This window comes from Oncorhynchus masou, chromosome 5, assembly GCF_036934945.1.
Source record: "Oncorhynchus masou masou isolate Uvic2021 chromosome 5, UVic_Omas_1.1, whole genome shotgun sequence".
NCBI classification, from domain to species: Eukaryota; Metazoa; Chordata; class Actinopteri; order Salmoniformes; family Salmonidae; genus Oncorhynchus; species Oncorhynchus masou.
In genome coordinates, this window is record NC_088216.1 from 58,575,022 (window position 1) to 58,599,424 (window position 24,403).

At 43.8% G+C, this 24,403-nt stretch overlaps 2 protein-coding genes across 3 annotated transcripts in view; one reads left to right on the forward strand and one right to left on the reverse strand.

The window, feature by feature from the left end:
• Nucleotides 1–880: 880 nt before the first annotated feature.
• LOC135539961 (ras-related protein rab7-like) lies at nucleotides 881–16,080 on the reverse strand. Its single transcript, XM_064966237.1, has 6 exons — nucleotides 15,753–16,080; nucleotides 13,112–13,174; nucleotides 8,068–8,194; nucleotides 2,829–3,047; nucleotides 2,430–2,558; nucleotides 881–2,282 (listed from the first exon to the last, which is right to left on the reverse strand). Exons 2-6 carry the CDS (start codon nucleotides 13,162–13,164, stop codon nucleotides 2,187–2,189), a joined length of 624 nt encoding a protein of 207 aa, XP_064822309.1. The 5' UTR covers nucleotides 13,165–13,174; nucleotides 15,753–16,080; the 3' UTR covers nucleotides 881–2,186.
• Nucleotides 16,081–18,416: 2,336 nt separating this feature from the next.
• The window catches only part of LOC135527498 (fibroleukin-like), a 6,640-nt gene continuing 653 nt past the window's right edge, over nucleotides 18,417–24,403 (forward strand). The window contains exons 1-6 of one of the 2 annotated variants that reach the window (XM_064956006.1): nucleotides 18,417–19,235; nucleotides 20,037–20,232; nucleotides 21,851–21,928; nucleotides 22,152–22,300; nucleotides 22,595–22,857; nucleotides 23,245–24,403. The exon at nucleotides 23,245–24,403 is cut by the window's right edge and continues 653 nt beyond it. In XM_064956006.1, coding sequence (XP_064812078.1) covers nucleotides 18,975–19,235; nucleotides 20,037–20,232; nucleotides 21,851–21,928; nucleotides 22,152–22,300; nucleotides 22,595–22,857; nucleotides 23,245–23,575 — 1,278 coding nt within the window. In that variant the 5' untranslated portion in view covers nucleotides 18,417–18,974 and the 3' untranslated portion in view covers nucleotides 23,576–24,403. The remainder of the gene's footprint in view (nucleotides 19,236–20,036; nucleotides 20,233–21,850; nucleotides 21,929–22,151; nucleotides 22,301–22,594; nucleotides 22,858–23,244) is intronic. The other variant, XM_064956010.1, reaches the window with a different exon arrangement.

The window sequence follows — 24,403 nt, forward strand, 5'->3', positions numbered from 1 at the left end:
GTCACCATAGCATCTCCCACCTGTAGCACACGCTCCAGCAGGTATATCTCTCCAGTCACCCCCAAAACCAATTCTTTCTTTGGCCGGCTCTCCTTCCAGTTCTCTGCTGCCAATGACTGGAACGAACTACAAAATTCTCTGAAACTGGAAACACTTATCTCCCTCACTAGCTTTAAGCACCAACTGTCAGAGCAGCTCACAGATTACTGCACCTGTACATAGCCCACCTATATTTTAGCCCAAACTACTACCTCTTTCCCTACTGTATTTAATTTTATTTAGCTCTTTTGCACCCCATTATTTTTATTTCTACTTTGCACATTCTTCCATTGCAAATCTACCATTCCAGTGTTTTACTTGCTATATTGTATTTACTTCGCCACCCTGGCCTTTGCCTTTACCTCCCTTATCTCACCTCATTTGCTCACATCGTATATAGACTTGTTTATACTGTATTATTGACTGTATGTTTGTTTTACTCCATGTGTAACTCTGTTGTTGTGTGTCGAACTGCTTTGCTTTATCTTGGCCAGGTCGCAATTGTAAATGAGAACTTGTTCAACTTGCCTACCTGGTTAAAGGTGAAATTAAAAAAATACAACATGTAGAGTAGCATTAGGGAGAAAGTTTTCATTAAATAACAATAGCCTATAAGATACGGTAGGGATGACTGGGGATTTTAAAATAACTATAAAACAAGCCCTCTCACCTATTTTACTTACCATTTCAGTAAAAGTGGAGATTACTAAGCAGTCTTCACAAGTTAATCATATAAAACATGCTCCCTATATAACGCCATGTCATTCTATCCCATCAACCTTCGCATGCAACCACTCACCAACAGTTTTAAAACATGGAAATAAGTCAACCATAAACAATATTTATATTCAACATTTTTATTATTACTTTTGAAATCCCAAGACTTACTTTCAACAAATTCATTGGCATAACACTGATTATTTTGTTAAGAGGGCAAATCCTTGGACTGTTTCTTTAATTGATAGAAAGCTCATCCAATTATGTTTCATCTCAACTTTTTTTTTTTTTTTTTAGACTGTCCCTATTATATCTACACACAATAGTTGCACACAATCTATTAAAGTAATATTAAGCACTCTTGCCATACTGAGCTACCAGCAGACAGAAAAACAGACAGGGAATACAGAGTGGACAGATGTAAATAGGAACAGAGCTGTAATTCTGGTTTTGAAACAAGATGGCTGACAAAGGACATACAGCACATAGTAGCAGTAGTTCTAGTAGTATTAAGTAGCAAATAGTATTATTATCTTATGGAGAAAGTTCTTGTCTTTCATTGTGTTTGTGTGATCAGCTTCTCTCGTCATTGCCTACTTATAAATATTTCCCCTGCAACATGAGGCTACTAAACCAACCAATGCACTCCAGTCCCTACAAAGGGCGTAGTTAGCCTTCTGTTTGTATTTTTATAGCATCAACAGGCTTCCTAGGGGTAGTAGAGAAGTATGGTGGGAGTAGTATTGTTGTTTGTGGCTTGTTGTTGGTCTAGCCGACACTGCACAAATCAGAGTTCAACGTTTAAATCCACCCCCCCCAAAAAACAGTAAAACAACAAAGTGCAAAAAAGTATACGCTTCTGATGGCTTAAACTTAGACAGCCAATAAGAACAAAAATAACTTCTAATTCAGCTGATTATTTGACAAGAGCTAGGTAGGCAATATAGAACTTCAAGTCAAAACAAATTCCTGATAACAGAAAATACAGGATAAGAAGTCTCAGGACAATGACACAAAGATATCATAATCATGTAAAAAAGCATCAGCCATCACTTCTAGAGTTCCCCACTGCATTCTTAGGACATGGCTCCATCTGGTCCCCCAATTTGAGAGGCCAAGAGGGGACACAGTTAGACAGGGTGGGTGGGCCAGGTTGTGGGTTCACTCATGATATGGATTCAGGAACAGGCAGGCAGGGATCTACAAATTCTTCTCTCGTGATCTTTGGGCATTGGAATGTGTGTTAGGGGTGCATGTGAGGAGCAATATACTCATTGTGTGTGTAACTGGGAACTTAGTGTGATTATGGTGGGAGGGGGATGTGACATGGGTGCAGAGACCAGAGATGCAGCCCTTTCCCTAAAGGGGAGCAGGTGAGGAGAGAGAAGGGTTTTCCAGAAAGCCAGACAGAAGATAGTCCATGTTCCCCCTCAGCAGGTGCAGGCCTCTGCTGAAGTCTTTGCTCTGTCATTCCTGTCTAGCTTGATGGGCTCCGGGAATTCATTATACAGCTCCACCTCAGTTTCCTGATAAGAAAAAAAAGCGGGAATGAGGATGAGAATATGGAGAAACCAGAATCTAAGTTTTGCTCTTCTACTTAAGTTCCCAACCCCCCAAAAAAGGTAAACAAAACCAAAAACCCAAAACACCCATTCCCTCTCCTGGACACCCACTTGTTTGAGGGCGTTGCGTGCAATGGTCTGGAAGGCCTGCTCTACGTTGATGGCCTCCTTGGCACTGGTCTCAAAGTAGGGGATGTTGTTCTTACTCTGACACCATGCCTGAGCCCGCTTGGTCGTCACCTGGATGTGGGTGGAAATACATTCACAAACATCAGATGAGATCAATGAGGAGACCAGGGTTGGGCTCAATTCCAATTGAGGGCAGTCAATTCAGGAAGAAAACTGAAATTCCAATTCAAGGATTGAAAAAGTGGCATCATTAATACTTTGAAACACATACATTAGATAATATCCTGCAACTAAGAAATTATTAATCATATGTATTAAAAACACATTAGGTCCTGTAACTTACATGAGATGTTTTAACACCTATAACAATCTGTCACCCACCTGTCTGTTCTCCAGGTCGATCTTGTTGCCTAGCACCACAAAGGGAAAGTTCTCGGGGTCTCTGGGACTGGCCTGGATCAGGAACTCGTCCCTCCAGCTGTCTAGAGTCTTGAAGGTGTTGGGGGCAGTTACGTCAAACACCAGCACACAGCAGTCTGCCCCACGGTAGAACGCCACACCCAGAGACTGGAACCTCTCTTGCCCTGCCGTGTCCCAGATCTGACCATAAGGACAGGTGGAGGGAGCGACGAAAGGAAGAGGGAGGGAGGGAAACAGTGACAGAAGGCAAGAGGATTAACTATTGTTGGGCAACATATTTTCTGAACTAAGATCTTTAACTAATCCCACTCACTGTGTCATGTAATCAGCCATGTTTGGTTGCCACTTCATGAAGTTAGCATCAGTGCTACCAAAAGAGTACTTTATAAATCAACTTTTGATCAAATCACACCGATCACCCATTGGCGTGACAAGTTGTTTGCCTTTCCTCAGTATGTAAATCACAGACCGTATGTCAGACGTCCTTAAACTATTACAATATTGTCGTTAATGAACTTTGGGTCATCTTCATTTGGGCAATAGCAATTCAGTAAAGTTACTTTTTCTTGTGCCAGTTTTCCTGTTCCCAGTTATAAAAACACCCATTTGGGCCTGTAGACTTAAATGGAACTTTATCAATTAGACTTGATACTCCTCTGGATCTTGAGGAATAGGTGGAGAATGTCAACCCATCCCAAGCTCACCCAGACCTTTCACTTTCGATTGCTGATAGGTGAGTTTCTTGCAAAAAAAAAAAAAAAAATGTTGGCGTTCTTTTTCAAATAAGAAAAATCCTTCATTATTTTGGCTGGTTGCACAATTCCATTGATATTCCATGACACCCATGTTAATGCATTCATGTCTTAAGTATTATCCACGACACATGATATTGAGATGGGTCTTTACATATTGACTCCATACATTGTGTTGAAACACTAGAAAACAGCTACAATGAAAATAGGACTCAGTGGACAGGCTTCTTAGTGGACATGTATTCAAGACATGAAAAATAAAACAAATCCCTCATGTTCCTTTTTCACTTCCTCCCCTTTGATGCTTCCTGCATGAATCTGTCCAGTTGCACAGGGAGAGCAACCTTATTGGTGCATCCATTGTAGTCATTCCCTTTAATGCAAGTTAAATGGTCAGTGACTATGTCTCCATGCAATACAAAAAGTATATGTACAGTCTTGGCCAGACTTAAAAGCATTCTAGTCAACCACAAATGTCCAACTTTAAGTAAGGAGCGTTATGAAGAACAAAATTCATAATAATACAACTTATGATTCCATTGGTAAGTCCAATATACTCAGTGACCAGCTAACAAGGTACACCACCCAGTTCACGAAAATGGTTCACTCCTACAGACAGTGAGTCATGTGGCCGTAGCTTGCCATATAAAGCAGGCAAAAACAGGCATGGAGGCATTTAGTTACTGTTCGATTGAACATTAAAATGGGCAAAATGAGTGACCTAAGCGACTTTGAGCATAGTATGATCGTCGGTGCCAGGCGCACCGGTTCCAGTATCTCAAACGTCCGGCCTCCTGGTCTTTTCACGCACAAGTGTCTTGGTTTACCAAGAATGGTGCGTCAAACAAGAAATATCCAGTCAGCGGCAGTCCTGTGGGCTAAAACAGTTAGTTGACAAGAAGTTGAAGGAGAACGTCAAGAATCGTGCAAGCTAACAGGCGTGCCACAAACAGGCAAACAACAGCGCAGAACAACAGGTGTGCCGAAAGGCATCTTGGAACACACAACTCGCCGGTCCTTGTCATGGCTGGGCTATTGCAGCAGATGACCACACCTTTCAACTAAAAACAAGTAGAAGCAGCTCCAGTGGGCATGCGATCACCAACAATAGACAATTGAGGAGTGAGAAAACGTTGCCTGGTCCGACGAATCCCGGTTCCTGTTTTGTCATGCTGATGGCAGAGTCAGGATTTGGCCATGAGTCCATGGCCCCATCCTGCCTGGTGTCAACAGTACATGCTGGTGGTGGAGTTCAGGTGTGGGGAATGTTTTCCTGGCACACGTTAAGTCCCTTGATACCAACTGAGCAACGTTTCCACACCCCAAAGGATTCAGGCTGTTCTTGATGCAAAGGGGGTCCGACCTGATACTAGATGGGCGTATCTAATAAACTGGCCACATAACGGAGAAATTGATATATTCATTGAAAAATGTGTTAAGTGGGAAACATCATCTCATGCAGCTATATTTCTTTATCAAATACATAAATCAGTATGTGTAATCTCCAACAACAGGTCTGGGTTGCTGCGTGTTCAGCTTCCATACCCATTCTCAACAGATGGAGACTGAGTGTAAATACTATGTGTCCATGCTAGTCAACTAGTATAATTAGTGTTTTTGAAGTAAATATAGTGATTATTATTAAGGAGTCCTGGCTGGTTCTGCCTTCTGAGATACACGAGACACTTCTAAAAGCCAAGTGAAAGGAATAGGTTATTCCTCCCAGGGCCTAGAACCAGAGGAAAACATAAAAAGCACTTGCCATCACTGTGATAATTGAAAATCAGATGAATTTTACTATTTAGGCACCATTACAGTATATTAAGCCATTTTTTCCCCCAACTTTCCAAATTATTCTCCAACTAAATAAATACAAACAGATACAGGCCCATAACCACTGGAGTAGTCGACAGTTCCGTTGTACTGAACACAACCACATGTGGGGAGCACTTGTTTTGACCCACCGGGGGACAGAACAGGCGGATCACAAGGAGCAGGGTGGTATCATGACTTGTAATATTAAATCAACATCAGTGCCCGAACCAAAGCGAGTGCGTCCATTTATTCTCCTGATTTTTAGAATTTACCAGCTACATGTTCAGTTGACCTCGCTACATTTCTTGTACATTCCACTTTAGGATTCAGTTAATTAATACATTTTGATATAATTGTCCAACAAAGAGCTCAAAATAATAATCGAAAAGGTGCATAATTGTGGGCTTTGCGCACATAGCTGCTTGTTTGTCTCCCTCTTTTATAAAAGACACGTAATGACAACATGTGCCCACTTTAACATTTTTCAATTCAAATATCAATTTCTCCATTATCATGCCTTAATTTCTTTGTCCCTATAGTTAAGGAACTTTGCGATGATACCCCTTGGTTTAGCTGCTTGTGTTCCCTCTCAGGCCGCTTGTTCGATGTGCTCGTCTGATTGTGGGAGCCTGTGTGATGTTCTCCTGGCCCAGTATTTGTGGTATTAACTTTCAGGAATTCTTCCATTCCGGTTCAAATCAAATGTTTGTCACGTGCACCAAATACAACAGGTGTAGTAGACCTTACAGTGAAACACTTACAGGCTCTAACCAATAGTGCAAAAAAGGTATTAGATGAACAATAGGTAAATAAAGAAATAAAACAGTAAAAAGACAGGCTATATACAGTAGCGAGTTATAAAAGTAGCGAGGTTACATACATATTAGTCAGGCTGATTGAGGTAGTATGTACATGTAGATACGGTTAAAGTGACTATGCATATGATAAACAGAGAGGAGCAGCAGCGTAAAGAGGGTTGGGGGGGCACACAATGCAAATAGTCCGGGTAGCCATTTCAGGAGTCTTATGGCTTGGGGGTAAAACTGTTGAGAAGCCTTTTTGTCCTAGACTTGGCACTGCAGTACCGCTTGCCATGCGGTAGTAGAGAACAGTCTATGACTGGGGTGGCTGGGGTCTATGACAATTTTTAGGGCCTTCCTGACACCGCCTGGTGTAGAGGTCCTGGATGACAGGCAGCTTAGCCCCATTGATGTATTGGGATGTACGCACTACCCTCTGTAGTGCCTTGCAGTCAGAGGCCGAGCAATTAACGTATCAGGCAGTGATGCAACCAGTCAGGATTTTCTCGATGTTGCAGCTGTAGAACCTTTTGAGGACCTCAGGACCCATGCAAAATCTTTTTAGTTTCCTGAGGGGGGAATAGGCTTTGTCGTGCCCTCTTCACAGCAATCTTGGTGTGTATGGACCATTCTAGTTTGTTGATGTGGACACCAAGGAACTTGAAGCAGTCAACCAGCTCCACTACAGCCCCGACGATGAGCAGTCCACAATAATCTCCTTAGTCTTGGTTACGCTGAGGGATAGGTTGTTATTCTGGCACCACCCAGCCAGGTCTCTGACCTCCTCCCTATAGGCTGTCTCCTCATTATCGGGCCTACCACTATTGTGTTGTCTGCAAACTTAATGATGGTGTTGGAGTCATGCCTGGCCATGCAGTCATGGGTGAACAGGGAGTACAGGAGGGGACTGAGCACGCACCCCTGGGGAGCTCCAGTGTTGAGGATCAGCGTGGCAGATGGGTTGCTACTTACCCTCACCACCTGGAGGCCCGTCAGGAAGTCCAGGATCCAGTTGCAGAGGGAGGTGTCTAGTCCCAGGATCCTTGGCTTAGTGATGAGCTTTGAGGGTACTATGGTGTTGAACCCTGAGCTGTAGTCAATGAACAGCATTCACATAAATGTTCATTTTGTCCAGGTGGGAAAGGGCAGTGTGGAGCGCAATAGAGACTGCATCATCTGTGGATCTGTTTGGGTGGTATGCATATTGGAGTGGGTCTAGCGTTTCTGGGATAATGGTGTTGATGTGAGCCATTACCAACCTTTCAAAGCACTTCATGGCTACGGACGTGAGTGCTACGGGTCTGTAGTCATTTAGGCAAGTTGCCTTTATGTTCTTGGGCACAGGCACTATGGTGGTCTGCTTGAAACATGTTGGTATTACAGCTTTCGGGGAAATTTACAAAATTAACATTTGAACGGCAACTGAAGTCAATTTCAGTAAGCCCCGTAATTATGTATTTTTGTTCACACCTGGTTCTCTGGAGATTTCTCATGCAATTTTCTTCATGGTTAACCCGGTTTCGGCCTCCACCACGCATTTTCCCAGTATTTAAAAGGGTATTTTAGTAAAGAAAGGGAATGCCAAACAGCCCACCTTACCTCACGGTCACCATACTGTAAATCCAGGCCAAGACTTCTCCTGTCCTTATAATATTGCCAATTCATCTGTGTGCCTGTCTGGCACTTCTGATGTGTCTTCTCGGCCTGAAAATGTCTGTTGTGCTCCTATGTTATACTGTTAATATGGTGTCAGCCAGGCTGTGCGGTTTATATGGTGACGTTATTAATAGATATTGTTGCTATGATAGTGGTGCTGTGGCCATGTCTCTGTACCTGCATTGTGACGAGCCGATCGTCCACCATCACCTCCTTGGTCAGGAAGTCAGCTCCTATTGTTGCTTTGTACTGGTTACTGAACTTCCTATTCACATACTGGTTCATCAGGGAGGTCTTCCCAACTCTGAGAGGGAGATAGAGATGAAGGGGGGGGGGACAATCAGGGGAGAGAGGTGTTAAAGATATATTAATAGCTGTTGTTCAACATGACTGCATTATTCCATCTATCTATTCAGTCCTAATGGTGAAAGGGAAACCATGACTGATGCTTCGAGACAAAATCAATAAGGAACAGAGACAGACACCAGACACCATTAAAACCCCATCAGAGGTGCCCCAGCCACTGTCCAGAGTTCTCCTCTGCAGTGCTGAGCATGCAGTGACACAATGAGAATACAGCAGCATCAGATTACAGTGTGAAAGAGAGAGGGGGAGGAAAAGTGAAATAAAAAAAATAGTCATAAATCAAATGGATACATACAGTGCCTTTAGAAAGTATTCACACCCCTTAACCTTTTCCACATTTTGTTGTGTTACAGCCTGAATTGAAAAATACTTTTTTTTTTAGTCACTGGCCTATACACAATACCCCATCATGTCAAAGTGGAATTATGTTTTTAGAAATGTTTAAACTAATAGAAAATGAAAAGCTGAAATGTCTTGAGTCAATAAGTATTCAACCCTTTGTTATGGCAAGCCTAAATAAATTCAGGAGTAAAATTGTGGCACATAATAAAAAAAGGCACATAATAAGTAGCATTTTGACGACCCCATCTCTGTACCCCAGACAGACATGCAGATAATTGTAAGGTCCTTCAGCCAAGCAGTGAATTTCAAATACAGATTCAGCCACAAAGACCAGGGAGGTTTTCCAATGCCTTGCAAAGAAAGGCACCTATTGGTAGATTAAAAAATATAAGCAGACACTGAATATCTCTTTGAGCATGGTGGAGTTATTAATTACAATTTGGATGGTGTATCAATTCAATGGTGTATCAATCCCTATGACTAGCCTATTCAACCTCTCGTGTCATCTGAGATTCCCAAAGATTGGAAAGCAGCTGCGGTCATCCCCCTCTTCAAAAGGGGGGGGGGCACTCTTGACCCAAACTGCTACAGACCTATATCTATCCTACCCTGCCTTTCTAAATGTCTTCGAAAAGCCAAGTCAACAAACAAATTACCGACCATTTCGAATCCCACCATACCTTCTCCGCTATGCAATCTGGTTTCAGAGCTGGTCATGGGTGCACCTCAGCCACGCTCAAGGTCCTAAACAATATCTTAACCGCCATCGATAAGAAACAATACTGTGCAGCCGTATTCATTGACCTGGCCAAGGCTTTCGACTCTGTCAATCACCACATCCTCATCTGCAGACTCGACAGCCTTGGTTTCTCAAATGATTGCCTCGCCTGATTCACCAACTACTTCTCTGATAGAGTTCTGTGTGTCAAAACGGAGGGTCTGTTGTCCGGGCCTCTGGCAGTCTATGGGGGTGCCACAAGGTTAAATTCTTGGACCGACTCTTCTCTGTATACATCAATGATGTCGCTCTTGCTGCTGGTGAGTCGATGATCCACCTCTACGCAGACGACACCATTCTGTATACTTCTGGCACTTCTTTGGACACTGTGTTAACAACCCTCCAGGCAAGCTTCAATGCCATACAACTACTCTCCTTCCGTGGCCTCCAATTGCTCTTGAATACAAGTAAAACTAAATGCATGCTCTTCAACCAATCGCTGCCTGCACCTGCCCGCCGGTCCAACATCACTACTCTGGAAGGCTCCGACTTAGAATATGTGGACAACTACAAATACCTAGGTGTCTGGTTAGACTGTAAACTCTCCTTCCAGACTCACATCAAACATCTCCAATCCAAAATTAAATCTAGAATTGGCTTCCTATTTCGCAACAAAGCATCCTTCACTCATGCTGCCAAACATACCCTTGTAAAACTGACCATCCTACCAATCCTCGACTTTGGCGATGTCATTTACAAAATAGCCTCCAATACCCTACTCAACAAATTGGATGCAGTCTATCACAGTGCAATCCGTTTTGTCACCAAAGCCCCATATACTACCCACCATTGCGACCTGTACGCTCTCGTTGGCTGGCCCTCGCGTCATACTCGTCGCCAAACCCACTGGCTCCATGTCATCTACAAGACCCTGCTAGGTAAAGTCCCCCCTTATCTCAGCTCGCTGGTCACCATAGCATCTCCCACCTGTAGCACACGCTCCAGCAGGTATATCTCTCCAGTCACCCCCAAAACCAATTCTTTCTTTGGCCGGCTCTCCTTCCAGTTCTCTGCTGCCAATGACTGGAACGAACTACAAAATTCTCTGAAACACTTATCTCCCTCACTAGCTTTAAGCACCAACTGTCAGAGCAGCTCACAGATTACTGCACCTGTACATAGCCCACCTATATTCTAGCCCAAACAACTACCTCTTTCCCTACTGTATTTAATTGTATTTATTTTGCTCTTTTGCACCCCATTATTTTTATTTCTACTTTGTACATTCTTCCATTGCAAATCTACCATTCCAGTGTTTTACTTGCTATATTGTATTTACTTCGCCACCATGGCCTTTTTTTTGTTGCCTTTACCTCCCTTATCTCACCTCACCTGCTCACATTGTATATAGACTTATTTTTCTACTGTATTATTGACTGTGTTTGTTTTACTCCATGTGTAGAACTGCTTTGCTTTATCTTGGCCAGGTCGCAATTGTAAATGAGAACTTGTTCTCAACTTGCCTACCAGGTTAAATAAAGGTGAGATATATATATATATCCAGTCACTACAAAGATACAGGCGTCCTTCCTAACGCAGTTGCCAGAGAGGAAGGAAACCGCTCAAGGATTTCACCATGAGGCCGATAGTGACTTTAAAACAGTTACAGAGTTTAATGACTGTGATAGAAAACTGAGGATGGATGAACCATGTTGTAGTTACCCCACAATACTAACCTAATTGAAAAGGTTGCCTGTACAGATATTCCAAAACAGGCATCCTGTTTGCAACAAGGCACTAGAGTAATACTGTAAAAAAATGTGGCAAAGCAATTAACCATATGTCCATTTGGGGCAAATCTAATACAACACATTACCAAGTACCACTGTCTATATTTTCAAGCATAGTGGTGGCTGCATCATGTTATGGGTATGCTTGTAATCATTAAGGACTGGGGAGTTCAGGATAGAGAAATAAAACAGGATGGAGCTAAAAGCACAGGCAAAATCCTTGATAAGAACCTGGTTGTCTGCATTCCAACAGACACTGGGAGACAAATTCATCTTTCAGCAGGACAATAGCCTAAAAACACAAGGCCACATCTACACTGGAGTTGCTTACCAAGAAGACAGTGATTGTTCCTAATTGGTAGAGTTTCAGTTATGACGTAAATATGCTTGAAAATCCATGGCAAGACCTGAAAATGCTTGTCTAGCAATGATCAACAACAATCTTGATAAGAATAAATGGGCAAATGCTGCACAATCCAGGTGTGGACAGCTCTTAGGGACTTACCCAGAAAGACTCACAGCTGTTATCGCTGCCAAAGGTGATTCTAAAACTCAGGGGGTTGAATACGTATTTAATGAAGATGGAGGACAAAACAAATAACAATTCAATCCATTTTAATCTCACTTTGTAACGCAACAAAATGTGGAAAAAGTTATGGGGTGTGAATTAAGCTTGGGCGGTATACCGGGGCATTTGGAAATAGCCACGGGATGGTTTTTTCAATACCATTGTAACTATTGCTTTGACGTTTTTCAATACATTTTAATATTTGTAGCTATTTAAGTAAATATCTGCAGTCAACTTGTGCAATCCGTTAGGAGATAAAGCGGATTACGTTCTTCATTTCCCCGGTCACATTATGAAGCTCACCATAGTTTCCCAGAACAGTTGGAAATAGCACAACAGGAGACAGCGGGAGGAGCAGGTATGTCCAGCTGTGTATTGACAGGAGTCTCATTTTATATTGAAAGTCGGTGTTTTTTTTGCTTCAACAGAGTAATCAGGCACGTGCAACTATACTGGAGCTGAGAAAAGTAGCTAAACATCAGCCAGAGCGCAAAAATTGGTCTGAGAGAAGAAGAAATAACATTAAGAAGCATTTTACATCTGTGTTTATAGAATGCAGCAAGATATTATGCTCTTTTTTTATATCCTGTGTGAAAACGCACAATTCTGCATTTAAAGCGACCCCTAATTTTAACTTGCTAGTTATCCAAGTAAGTGACTGAATTAATAAGGTGAATGGGCACCGTGTTGTCACTGTCTGCCGTGTTTGACAAGTTAAAGCCATTTGGATGAGTTATTTGTACAGCTGCCACCATCTTGATTTCCTTTAATTTTTTCTCCTCTACATTCTAGGCCCGTATTCTCCTCCGAGCAGAGCAAGCAGGCCCATTGCCCTTGCGGCTCCAGACTGCACAGACACAGCGTTGTACACATGCTGCTCCAGAGTCAGTACTGTTCTTCCTCAGACAGGCATGCGTCAAAACTTTGTTCATTTGTACAATTTCTCTCGTTCACATTCACTTGTAAAGGTCCAAACTCACCAAAAAGTACATTCAGTAGCTCCTACCTAAATATGCATAACTGAGCTGGATTGCCTGTCTTTGCAATTTGTTTATTTTTAGCTAACATGTTTAGCTAACAGCCTCCAAGGAAATGCAATATTACTTGTGCTAATTTTGTTAGCATTCTGGTAATAAAAACACCCAATGTTTTCTTTTGGTGACCCCTTGTGTACTAAAGTAGTAATACCTTCTACCCGGGATGAAAGGACGGCATGACGATATGAAAATCTGGATACCGGCGAACCCTAGTGTGAATACTTTCTGAAGGCACTGTAGATGTGTGGGACAACCAACCAACAGCAGTCTGGTTGGACAGGAAGACTAGTAAGCTGTAGTTCTAATGAATCTGGCACACCCAAACTGCATTCTCTGATCAAACTAGAAGACTAAACACTGTGGTCAAACAGAAAGAGAACACCAATACTCAGTGGCTTACCCAGAATCCCCCAGGATGATGACTTTCAGGAGCACTTTCTTCCTGGATGTCATTCTGTCGTGTCTGAGGAAAGACCACACACACAAAAATCAGGGTTGTGTCCCAATAATCTCCCCTTCGTGTGTACTCATCCACTACTCCCTACCAATTTAAAAGCCTTTAATTGGTGTAGGTCTAGAGGGAGTTTCCTTTTAAATCCCTAAAGGTTAGTGAAAAAGCACATCTTCAGTATGATACTCCTGGGATACGTACCATAATGAGGAACGAATGTGGTGCCCCAGGGCAAAATTTGTTTGACACCACTGCCCTACGTAAAACCAAGTCGTTATTGCAAGTATATTGACTTGATTTTTATCGAGATATCTTATATTCCAATAGTTTCAAACTGATCGTTGGGGTTGTAATCCATAGCTCTGCACAATGAGTGTAAGACAATGCTATAATGTGTGTGATTTAGCAATCTGTGTGTAGAGTCAGGGCTATTCCAATGAGCCAATCAGACTTGAGCTCCATTCATTCCAGTCATAAGTTCCCGAAGCTACTGGCCAAGTCACGAGTAAGACATCATTAATTCGCTCTCTTAACACACACAGGAAGTGAGTCTGAGGACGAGATCATGTTTCCTGTTACAGAGGCTAGAGAATGACCCAACCATAAAACTCTACTCTTTCCCAATCACTTGCAGGGTGTCCATTCCCAGACTGCAGTTTTAATAAGTGATTGCAATTACACTTCAATACTACTGCCATACTCCCAACTTCTGAGGGCATACTCTCTCAATGGAGCCATAGAGAAGGCACAGACCTGGTGCAGTGTCATTGGAGCGAACCATGTCAGCCCAGCCTAGTCCTATCATCATAAAAAAGCTACCCAATGCTATACTGAAACAACGACATGAGTGACCCATTCAAATTCAGTGTATTTATCATGGGAAACAACAGTGTAGCAGCCAGGCCAACAGTTAGCTTAATAGAGGCTGACCGACTTATCAGTTGACTGATATTATTGGCTGATATTAGCCTTTTACGAATGTATTTGTATCTGCATTTAATCCACCGAAAAGGACTGTTGAAATGAAGAGAAAACGCTCGGGGGGGGGGGGGGAATGCAGTTCATTATTGGTCCAGAAGAGAGCTCCATTTACATGGCTATTAGCCTATCTTTTCTTAGCATGCTACAGCAAGACTGGACACCATCGTCCAAAGCAACGACACCAGTCAGAGAGAAGAGTGAACTAACTTACCGCTTCTACTGTGAGTGCTGAGTAGATAGAAGCTTGACAGCTCAATAAAGTGACAAAAATGCACACTGGCCTTATACTGTTATGTGAAGAGTCATGGTAGTGTGTTGGGTGTCAGGACAAACAATGGATGCGCTGCCCAAATATAAAGCAAATGCTGTGCTAAGAATGTTCAACTCTGTGGTAAGGTTAAATGGATACTTTAGGATGATTGCCTTTTTATGTACTTCCCCAGAGTCAGATGAACTCCTGGATACCATTTTTATGTATTGGTGTCCAGTATGAAGGAAGTTAGAGGTAGTTTCACGAGCCAATGCTAAAAAGCATTAGCGCAATGACTGGAAGTCTATGAGTATCTGCTAGCAGATACATCTTGGGATGTCCCTACCCCAAAATGTCGGCCCAGTTCCATCTCGCTCTATACCCTCCTACTGCCGGCCACTGGGTTTCCTCTCCTCACCATGCTGGTAAGGAGTGGAAATTCTAACTGGATGCTCCAGATTTAAACATATGGTGAAACAGCTGGCTGCTTGTTTTATCTGTGGTATGGCTGTGTTCACTCAGGCTGCCAATTCTGATCTTTTCCCACTAATTGGTCTTTTGACCAATCACATCAGACCTTTTCACATCAAATATTTTTCAGAGATGATCTGATTGGTCAAAGGACCAATTAGTGAAAAACGATCAGAATTGTCTGCCTGTGTAGAAGCAGTCATATATGCCTAGATTGTAATGGAACTATTGTAGATCCAACACTCCAACTGAAAATAACCAACATGTTTCTTGTAACAACCCCAGTCATCGCCTTCTAATCTGCAACCCATGACACTATATTCTAGAAGTCGGAACACACGGGCAAAAGATTTTCCCAAACTCAGGCAGCTGCAGAAAAGAAATTTGTTTTAAAATCGCCTCATTTGCATACGACATACCAAGTGCAACATATCTAACAAACAATACGACACACACACTCCGTAAATCAGTTTCCTTTTACTCAGAATACTAAAATAAGGGTGGCTCTTTTTGCTGTCTGACATGCACTAATGCCCCCACCACCTGATTCACATACATGCAAGGACGGACACACGTCCGCACACAATCTATCCGTCTCTTTGGCCCATCCCCTCTTTCTCTTAAAACAACGTCCGATATAATTACCCGTAAGGTACAGAACATCATACATTTGCAACTCGGTTGTTGCCGGACACGACGCCATGGTTCGACTTGTACACCGCGAACGTCCCCGACCTATTGCTAAATGAGTCTACAAGAGAAGCCGCCCCACTGACTGTCAAACATTTCTCACATTCCCCCTGTCGCGTCGGTAAACAAACGCTTCGTAAGAAATAACGACCCTCATACGTTGCTGTCATAGCTAGCTAATGTTATATCATAACTTACCTTCAACTTCCAACACACCAGAACGCTGTTTTCCGACTTGCTGTCTCAGGACAGCCTATTCTTACTGGATTTGAATAAATGTCTCAGGCAAAATAGCTAGCAAGCTAGCCAGATAAAATGTTAATGTTCAGACTTGGTGGCCGTTGCTTATCACTCTGATATCCAGCTTCCCGATGAGTATTTTCAGACTCTCTCCACAGTCATTTAAATACAAATATCTAGCTATAGTTTCAGTTCCGATTTTGTTGGCTTGTACCTTGTTGGCTTGGTTCTTTCCTAGACTGATTTTTTTCCTCCCCTCTTTCACTTCCTCCAAAACAACTATTGCGTCATTGCTCTAAAACGTTTCACGCACAAACAGGATACACCACGCCCACTTTAATAACTGCATCAGGGGTGCATCTTTAGCAAGGTTCCAAATACCTTGGCTTTGACTGTACCAAATATAGACAAAGACAGACGCAATGATGACATGTTTACTCCACGACTGTCCAGATGCAAATTAATCCATTTTTGGAAGTTCTCCAAATTACAATACCACATTTCATCTGATATAACATTCCAGTATAAACAGCACCATGAGCAGTAGGAGATAAGCAGATAACAGCCAAAAATAAGTTTAGGGAAAAAACATTTTATTTTAGAAAAAAAACAGCATACCTGGCATGACTGTCTATTCTCCAAAACACATTGACCACGTGTTTGATGTTACGCAAAAGCAGACTGGCTCTAAACATACCACACATTTGCCAACTGTAGTCTATCTCTATAGATCTCTATATATTTTATTGTTTTATTTTTTTATTTTGCTCCTTTGCACCCCACTATTTTTATTTCTACTTTGCACATTCTTCCATTGCAAATCTACCATTCCAGTGTTTTACTTGCTATATTGTATTTACTTCGCCACCCTGGCCTTTTTTTGCCTTTACCTCCCTTATCTCACCTCATTTGCTCACATCGTATATAGACTTGTTTATACTGTATTATTGACTGTATGTTTGTTTTACTCCATGTGTAACTCTGTGTCGTTGTATGTGTCGAACTGCTTTGCTTTATCTTGGCCAGGTTGCAATTGTAAATGAGAACTTGTTCTCAACTTGCCTACCTGGTTAAATAAAGGTGAAATAAAAAATAAATAAATAGGCCATATCCTAATATCTGGCAAATTATTCCATTTATTTGATGACGACAGATATTATGGGAAGTAAACCACTAGAGGGCAGTCTTCGTTCATTTCTGACAGAGGCTCTAATTACTTGCGAACTGGTCATGATGAGATGGCGTTATTGAGCAGGCCAAAAACAATCTCCCTTACGGATTATCTTGTAGGCCTATTGAGGCAACTGGATTAGTCATCATTACTATTTTGAGATGAACATCAGTTATCTTCATCACCACAGATGTTGAGGAGCTATCTATTCTCTGTTGTCTCTGTCTGTAACTAAATTATTTGTATAATGAATCTCATGTGTAAAATATATAGCTGCTCTATACTTCATCATCAAAGTGCTGTTGTGTTTGATATCACCCTGATATTTCCTGAGATCCAGGGCTGCCTGAAGCCATTCAGTCCTCCATTATTGTCTGTACATTCAAAGAAGGGACGCTGGTACAGGACTAATGGAATGTTCACCATTACTGACTGACAACACATACTGGAATATGGATGTGGCTGAAGTGTGCCAATTGTCTGACAGTGAAAGGGCAAAGGCCAAAGGGGAATGGTGGCCAGTCCACTGGAAGAGTCTTTGGCATTCTGTTAGAGTGTGTCCGTTTGGCACATCCTAATGAGTATGGATTACCCTAGTGTTTATGGAGGAATTCCTGACTGTTCTCCCCTTTTGAGTGTCTGTCTAGTCTTTATGACCTGGTAGGAACGCAGTTGATAAACACATACGCCAATAAACCAAAGGGATTGGGTGGGGGGAAATGTGGGGGTATACAAGAGAGGGTAGTGTTTGAAAATATTTGTCTTCTTGGAGGAAAAAGCATCACAAATATACACATTTTGTCACACAGACACACACTGACAGGAGAGAGTTAGAGGTGGGCACTGACAGTCAGAGGGAAAGCAAAAGAGGAATAGAGTGAGAGAAAGAGAGAGGCAGAAGAAGAGAGTGAGAAAAGAGGAGAAGGAGGGGGAGGAACATGTGACTTGAGCATGAGAGGAGAGTAAAGAAAGGGAAAGTGATTGAGCTTGTTCTAGAGTTCAATCACTTTCCCTTTCTTTACTCTCCTCTCATGCTCAAGTCACATGTTCCTCCCCCTCCCCTCCTTCTCTCATTTTCTCACTCTCTTCTTCTCTCTCTCTTTCCTTGCACTGGGGCATGTGTCCATGAACTATGTGTGTGTGTGTGTGTGTGTGTGTGTGTGTGTGTGTGTGTGTGTGTGTGTGTGTGTGTGTGTGTGTGTGTGTGTGTGTGTGTGTGTGTGTGTGTGTGTGTGTGTGTGTGTGTGTGTGTGTGTGCGTGCGTGCGTGCGTGCGTGCGTGCGTGCGTGTGCGTGCGTGTGTGTGTGTGTGTGTGTGTGCGTGCGTGTGTGTGTGTGTGTGTGTGTGTGTGTGCGTGCGTGTGTGTGTGTGTGTGTGTGTGAGAGAGAGAGAGAGAGAGAGAGAGAGAGAGAAAAAAAAAAGAGAGAGAGAGGGTATGGGTCAAAGAGATGGATAGATTGTGTGAAGGCGTGTGTCCATGCGTGCGTGTGTGTGAATCAGGGGGTGGGTGCATTAGTGCATGTCAGACAGCAAAGAGAGCCGCAGTTATCTAGGAATCTGAGTCAAAGGAACCTCACTAACAGAGACAGGGAGAGAGAGAGTGAGAGAGAGAGAGAGAGAGAGAGAGGGGGAGAGAAATAGGGAAGAGAGAAGTGGAGAGGATGAAAGAGGCATGCAGATAGAAAGACAGACAGAGAAGAAGAAGTTGAAGGTAACACAGAAATAGAAGAAGGTTATGGGAAAAGTGTGGAGGAACACCATCAAAGGCTTCAAACAAAGCATCAAGCGGAGCAGAAACCCATCAAGAAGACCAAAAGAATACTCAAAAGAAGAGCGTCACTAAAGACTTGTCGGCACCCAAGTCCAAGAGGCTGGCAAGGCAGAACAGCTGTAAGGTGAAAACCAGTGTCAGGGGGACAGTAAACGGAAAAACACAGAGGTGTAGTGTCTGAGAGACTGGATTCTGCCCCGAATTCTGCAGCTTTTCACATTCTTTTAGGATTCTTCCCATGTTTCCATTAGGCTCTCTCGGCGTGCTCCCCCTGCTGTCCCTGTGTGTAGGGGCCATGTTGTCCCCCCCGGATGCACCTCCAGCCTGTCCCCACTGCAAGGACAGTCTGGTGGCCGCTCCACCTGCGAGGACAGGGTCAGGGGGATGTGAGGGACGCCCTGGGATGGCAGGCTGCAGGGTGGCGGTCGCCCCCCTGGCTGCCTCTGACCCACCTCTGAGGGTGGAACACAGACATGAAGCTCGACAGGTTCAGCCCGAGGTGAGTGACATCACACACCAGGTCAATCTGAAGTCATTTCCTGTGCTTTTCCCAGTAGAATGAGTGAGGTATTGATATAACTGACTCCGGTATTGTACACGCCAAACAATGATCATTCTGAGCTGGGTGGCACAGAGGAAGGCCTGGACAATGTTTGTTCTGTAGGGGTGATTAGATACTGCCGGGTTAGAGTCTCTCAGTCTGACACGCCATGTGCCTCTGGTTTGACAGGGGGTAAAGTTTAAGCTGTTGAAAAAGTGACTATGGACATAACATAACTCAGCTAATTGAAATAGAATCGAGCCCAACTCTGTAGCATAGTGATATAGATAGTGACTGGTGCCTTTGGCAATAGTGTTATGGTATATGGAGAGGGGGCAACAGGTCCCTACTGTCGGGATTAGGGGCACCACATGACAGACGCTTTCCAGGGATAACAATCAAAGAGGGAGTCAAATTAGGCCTGGGTTTATAAATGTCCTCATCATATGGCTCTGCTGAGCCCATGCAATGACAGGTGTTCCACTGACATGGCTAGGAGTGATGGAAGTGTACCTGAGTGATTGAGTCTGTGGCAGTGATCTACTTTGCATGCCTTAGTGTCGGTTTGTGTGTGTGTGATATGACTGTCAATGATGGTGCGTGCTTGTGTGTGTGTGTGTTTGTGTGAGAGAGAGGGAGAGAGAGCAGTGTGCCTATTGTGTATGTGTGTGATGTGAATGCTGCTGTATGTGTCTATCAATCCTGGTGTGTATAACATGCATATGTTATGACTGTAATGCTGAAGTGTTGTCTCTGCAGTCCAGGGATGTGTCGGAGCGTCTGGTCCAGTTGCAGCGCTGTATGAATTCCCTCCAGGAGCCAGGGGTCCCCAGGGGCCGTGTAGGCCAGGGAGGGGACACGCTGGGGGCCATTCTGGCTCTGATGGCTGCAGTACTGACAGAGTGTGACCTACACTGTCACAGTCAGGCCCTCAGGGCTATGGCCAGGCGACTGGGTGAGGAGCATGGCAAACACACACACACTAGTGATGTGCAGTTTTGTGAACGATTAATTCTTTTTGAACAACTCTTTTTACTGACTCGAGAGTCATGATTAGTTTATCTGAGTGACTCATACATTTTTGTCTTTGTTTGACCTGCTGGCTGCAATGAGTCCTACTACAGCAGGATTAATACACACTACTCCGGCTCAGCGGCTCCCATTGAGATAGCGTCTGTAACAACATGGGCAGCGCCAGTGAGGCTACAACCCAAAGGAATGCCCACCAAGTATACTACTTTGACTACTTTAAAATGGCAGAAGCATGGTGGAAGCCTTCAATGGCGCTGAACATGCTAAATTACATTTTGGCCACTAGAGACCTCTATCATTCTTTATGGCGGCTCCAGAGATGTGCTCTGACCGACAACTGTCTGTCATATGTGTAAGAACCGACACTGGAGTAGAGAAGCAGGTACGGAGAGAGAGAACATTTAATATAGCACAGACATGGATCAGGACAGGACTAGCGTCAGAACAGGGTAGTACAACGACATACGACAATTAATGCTGAAGCGGGGAAGAGAGCTGGGGAACAGACAGATATAGGGGAGGTAATAACACAGATGATTGAGTCCAGGTGAGTCCAATGAATCGCTGATGCGTGTGACAAGGGAAGCAGACGTGTGTAATTATGTTGGTAGGAGTGTGTAGTGCTGGGCAGCCTGGCGCCCTCGAGCACCAGGGAGGGAGAGCGGGAGCAGGCATGACAATATGCGGGCAGGAAAATAGATCCTGAGAATAGAGAAGAAGAATATGTTTGGGCTGTTGCAGTTCTAACGTCATTGTGTTTATCACCCTCACTGCAGTCAAGCAAGGCATTTCACCAAGAGTTGTTTACATTGTAGTCCGGTTGCGGCTCTGCTATCAGACCTCATTTCAAATGTATCAACAAATAATCTTATTTGTATGCCTAGCAATCAACAAATGTACATTGTTTTAAGCACATGTCTGAAAGTCTCAGTCACAAACAATGGCTCCAATAAGCCCCTTATGGTGAACGATGTTTGAACGAGAGGCTTGTAGACTCATGACTTTTGAGTTTTCAGTTCATCGTTCGACGGTGGGGGGTCCTGCGTGCTCTGGGCATTACTGATTCAAATGAACAAAAACACACACTGATCTTCTCTCTTTCTGTGTCCTCCTGTTCATTCTCTTGAGCTCTGTCCCAACAAACACTCACACCTGCACACAATGATGGTGTCTCTCCTATCTCTTAAGAGGACCACACAAACCCTACACACAGACACAGACACAGACACAGCCACAGACACAGACACAGACACACACACACACACACACACACACACACACACACACACACACACACACACACACACACACACACACACACACACACACACACACACACACACACACACACACAAACTAAACAGAGCCTTAGTAAGGCCTGCTCTGTGTCGGTCAGAGGTGAGTGCACAGGAATGCAAGGTTCTGTGTGGTATGAGTAAGGCAGACACTGGTATCTCACAACCACCATATAACTTCTACAGCAGATCAGAAGGATGAGTCCTCGATCTCACACACAACTTCTTCTTTGTCGATGTGTTTAGAGGGGGCAGCGGTTGGGAGAGAGGGAGAGAAAGACCTGATACTACTGTTGAGGAGCATCACACAACACCCTCCAACAGGTGAGAGTGGTGTGTGTACTCACTGTGTGTGTGTGTGTGTGTGTGTGTGTACTCTGTGTGTGTGCTCTCTGTGTGTGTGTACTCAGTGTGTACTGTGTGTGTATTCTGTGTGTTTACTCTGTGTTTACTCTGTGTGTGTACTCTGTGTGTGTGTACTGTTTGTGTACCCTGTGTGTGTGTACTCTGTATGCGTGTGTGTGTGTGTGTGTGCGTGTGCGTACAGAATATACAGCTGTAAGAGCGCGAGTGTGTGTTGCAGCGGTCCCCTCAGCGAGGCTGCATCCTCAGGACTGTGCTGAGATCTATCGTTTGGGGATCAAAGAGAACGGAATCTACACCATCCAGCCTGACCCACGCAGACCTGCAATGGAGGTACCTCCTAATACTTACACACACTGAATGCAAACAACCTGTATACTGTATATGTGTTATGTCCCATCTGTAGAGCTTGGAGGGGAACATACAGAGAGATAAAGAGTGTAAAATATAGTATGGAGTTTACAGATTAGAGTAGAAACTCTCAATGCGTTACATCTCTCACTCCTCACCCCCTTTACTCCCTTTGCTATTAGCAAGGGTCAGGCAAACTTCATCATTATTCTCTGATGTAAATGTGACCGATGTCTGATGTCCAGGAGTTGTGACCTTTGCACCCTCCTGCCCTAGGCAGAGTGTGACATGGAGACAGCAGGCGGGGGGTGGACAGTGTTCCAGCGTCGGCGAGATGGCTCAGTGGACTTCAACCGGACGTGGCAGGAGTACCGCGAGGGTTTTGGTTCCCCACAGGGAGAATACTGGCTGGGGAACGCAGCGCTGCATGCGCTAACCAACACTGGTCAACACCTGCTGCGTATACAACTGGAGGACTGGCACCAGCAGAAACGCCAAGCCACCTACAACACTTTCAGAGTGGCAGCAGAGGCACAGAGGTAATGGAAACACACAAACACACACATACACCGATGAGCAAACAAGGATACACACAAATTAAAGAGATTATTTGCCTCAAAATTCAAGTTTGAAAGTATTTGACAAATGACAACAAAAGTGGTATATTGTCGAGATCAGTTCAGGTCCCACGGCATCTGAATGGGAAGGTAGGGACGGCCTGAAATCAGACGGGGACAATCTTTCCCATTCATTTGGGATTAAGGCATGTAGCTGGATCTACACAACAGGTGGAGTAGGACGTGGACTCGTTTTCACATTAGACCACTTTTGAGGTCTGAAAACATCTGACAAACTTAGATTTTGGCGTGAACATATCTCTTTAACATAGTAGTACATGGTGTTAATGCTGTCTGTCCTTCTCCCAGGTACCGTCTGACAGCACGGGAGTACTCTGGTGACGCGGGCAATGCCCTGAGCTACAGCAAACGCTACAACCACGACGGCCGAGCGTTCAGCACCAACGACCGTGACCACGATCGCTACACGTCAGGGAACTGTGCGGAGTACTATGGTGCAGGCTGGTGGTTCGACGCCTGCCTGGCGTCTAACCTGAATGGACTCTTCTACCGCGGGCGCTACAGTGGGCTGACTAATGGCATATACTGGGGCACCTGGTACATCCTGACAGACATTCACAGCGGAGAGCGCTACTCCTTTAAGAGTGTGGAGATGAAGACACGCCCACGCAACTTCTAATGAAGACTGACCTGGGAGCTAGTAGATAAACATACCCAAACATAATTCTTTTTCAGGAGATGGCCATAAACAATAACTGGTAATGTTGCATAGTTATAGAAAGGTCTGGATCTCACCTTTCGGTAAAAAAATGGTTATAAATTGCTGAGATATACTCACTTGTGAGGACACAAGCTCAATTACATAGTACAAATATTATGAAAATATAAAAAATGATTATGAAATTATTTAGTATTTTTTCATGTTGAGATCTCTAAATCCGGTTGAGATTATCACAGTGACATGAACCACAATTGTTGGGTACGCTAGACTGTTACTGTTCATATGCCGCCTCCCAGGCTGGACTCTGTCACTCATAAGCAGAGCGAATCCATTCTTTGTCTGTATAGGCCAGAGAATGTGACATGTCACTCCCCATTCAAATGTGGGGTCTGATACCTGACACTTCAAGTCAGCTCCGTTGAGAGAGTGGTAGCGCAGAGTAGACAGATGGGGCTTTCTGACAATATATGGCACGGGACCCTACGACATTCACAGAACGCTTTGTACCCCAAAATCAGTTGGAACATGTCCCGAACCGCTCAAAGTCTCAAAATATAGGGGACTTAACATCTTCAAATGAAAACATAGGACTACTCCACAATACTCTGAGCCATGGTACTGTATATGCAAATCTAGGGTGGGGAACATTAGCCTGGTCCCAATCTGTTTGTGCTGTCTTGCCAACTCCTATAGTCATGTCACTCCAAACAATATTAGCAAGACCACACAAACATATCTGGGACCAGGCTAGGGAAACCCTAAACTGGCTGCAGAGTGTGTGAAGGT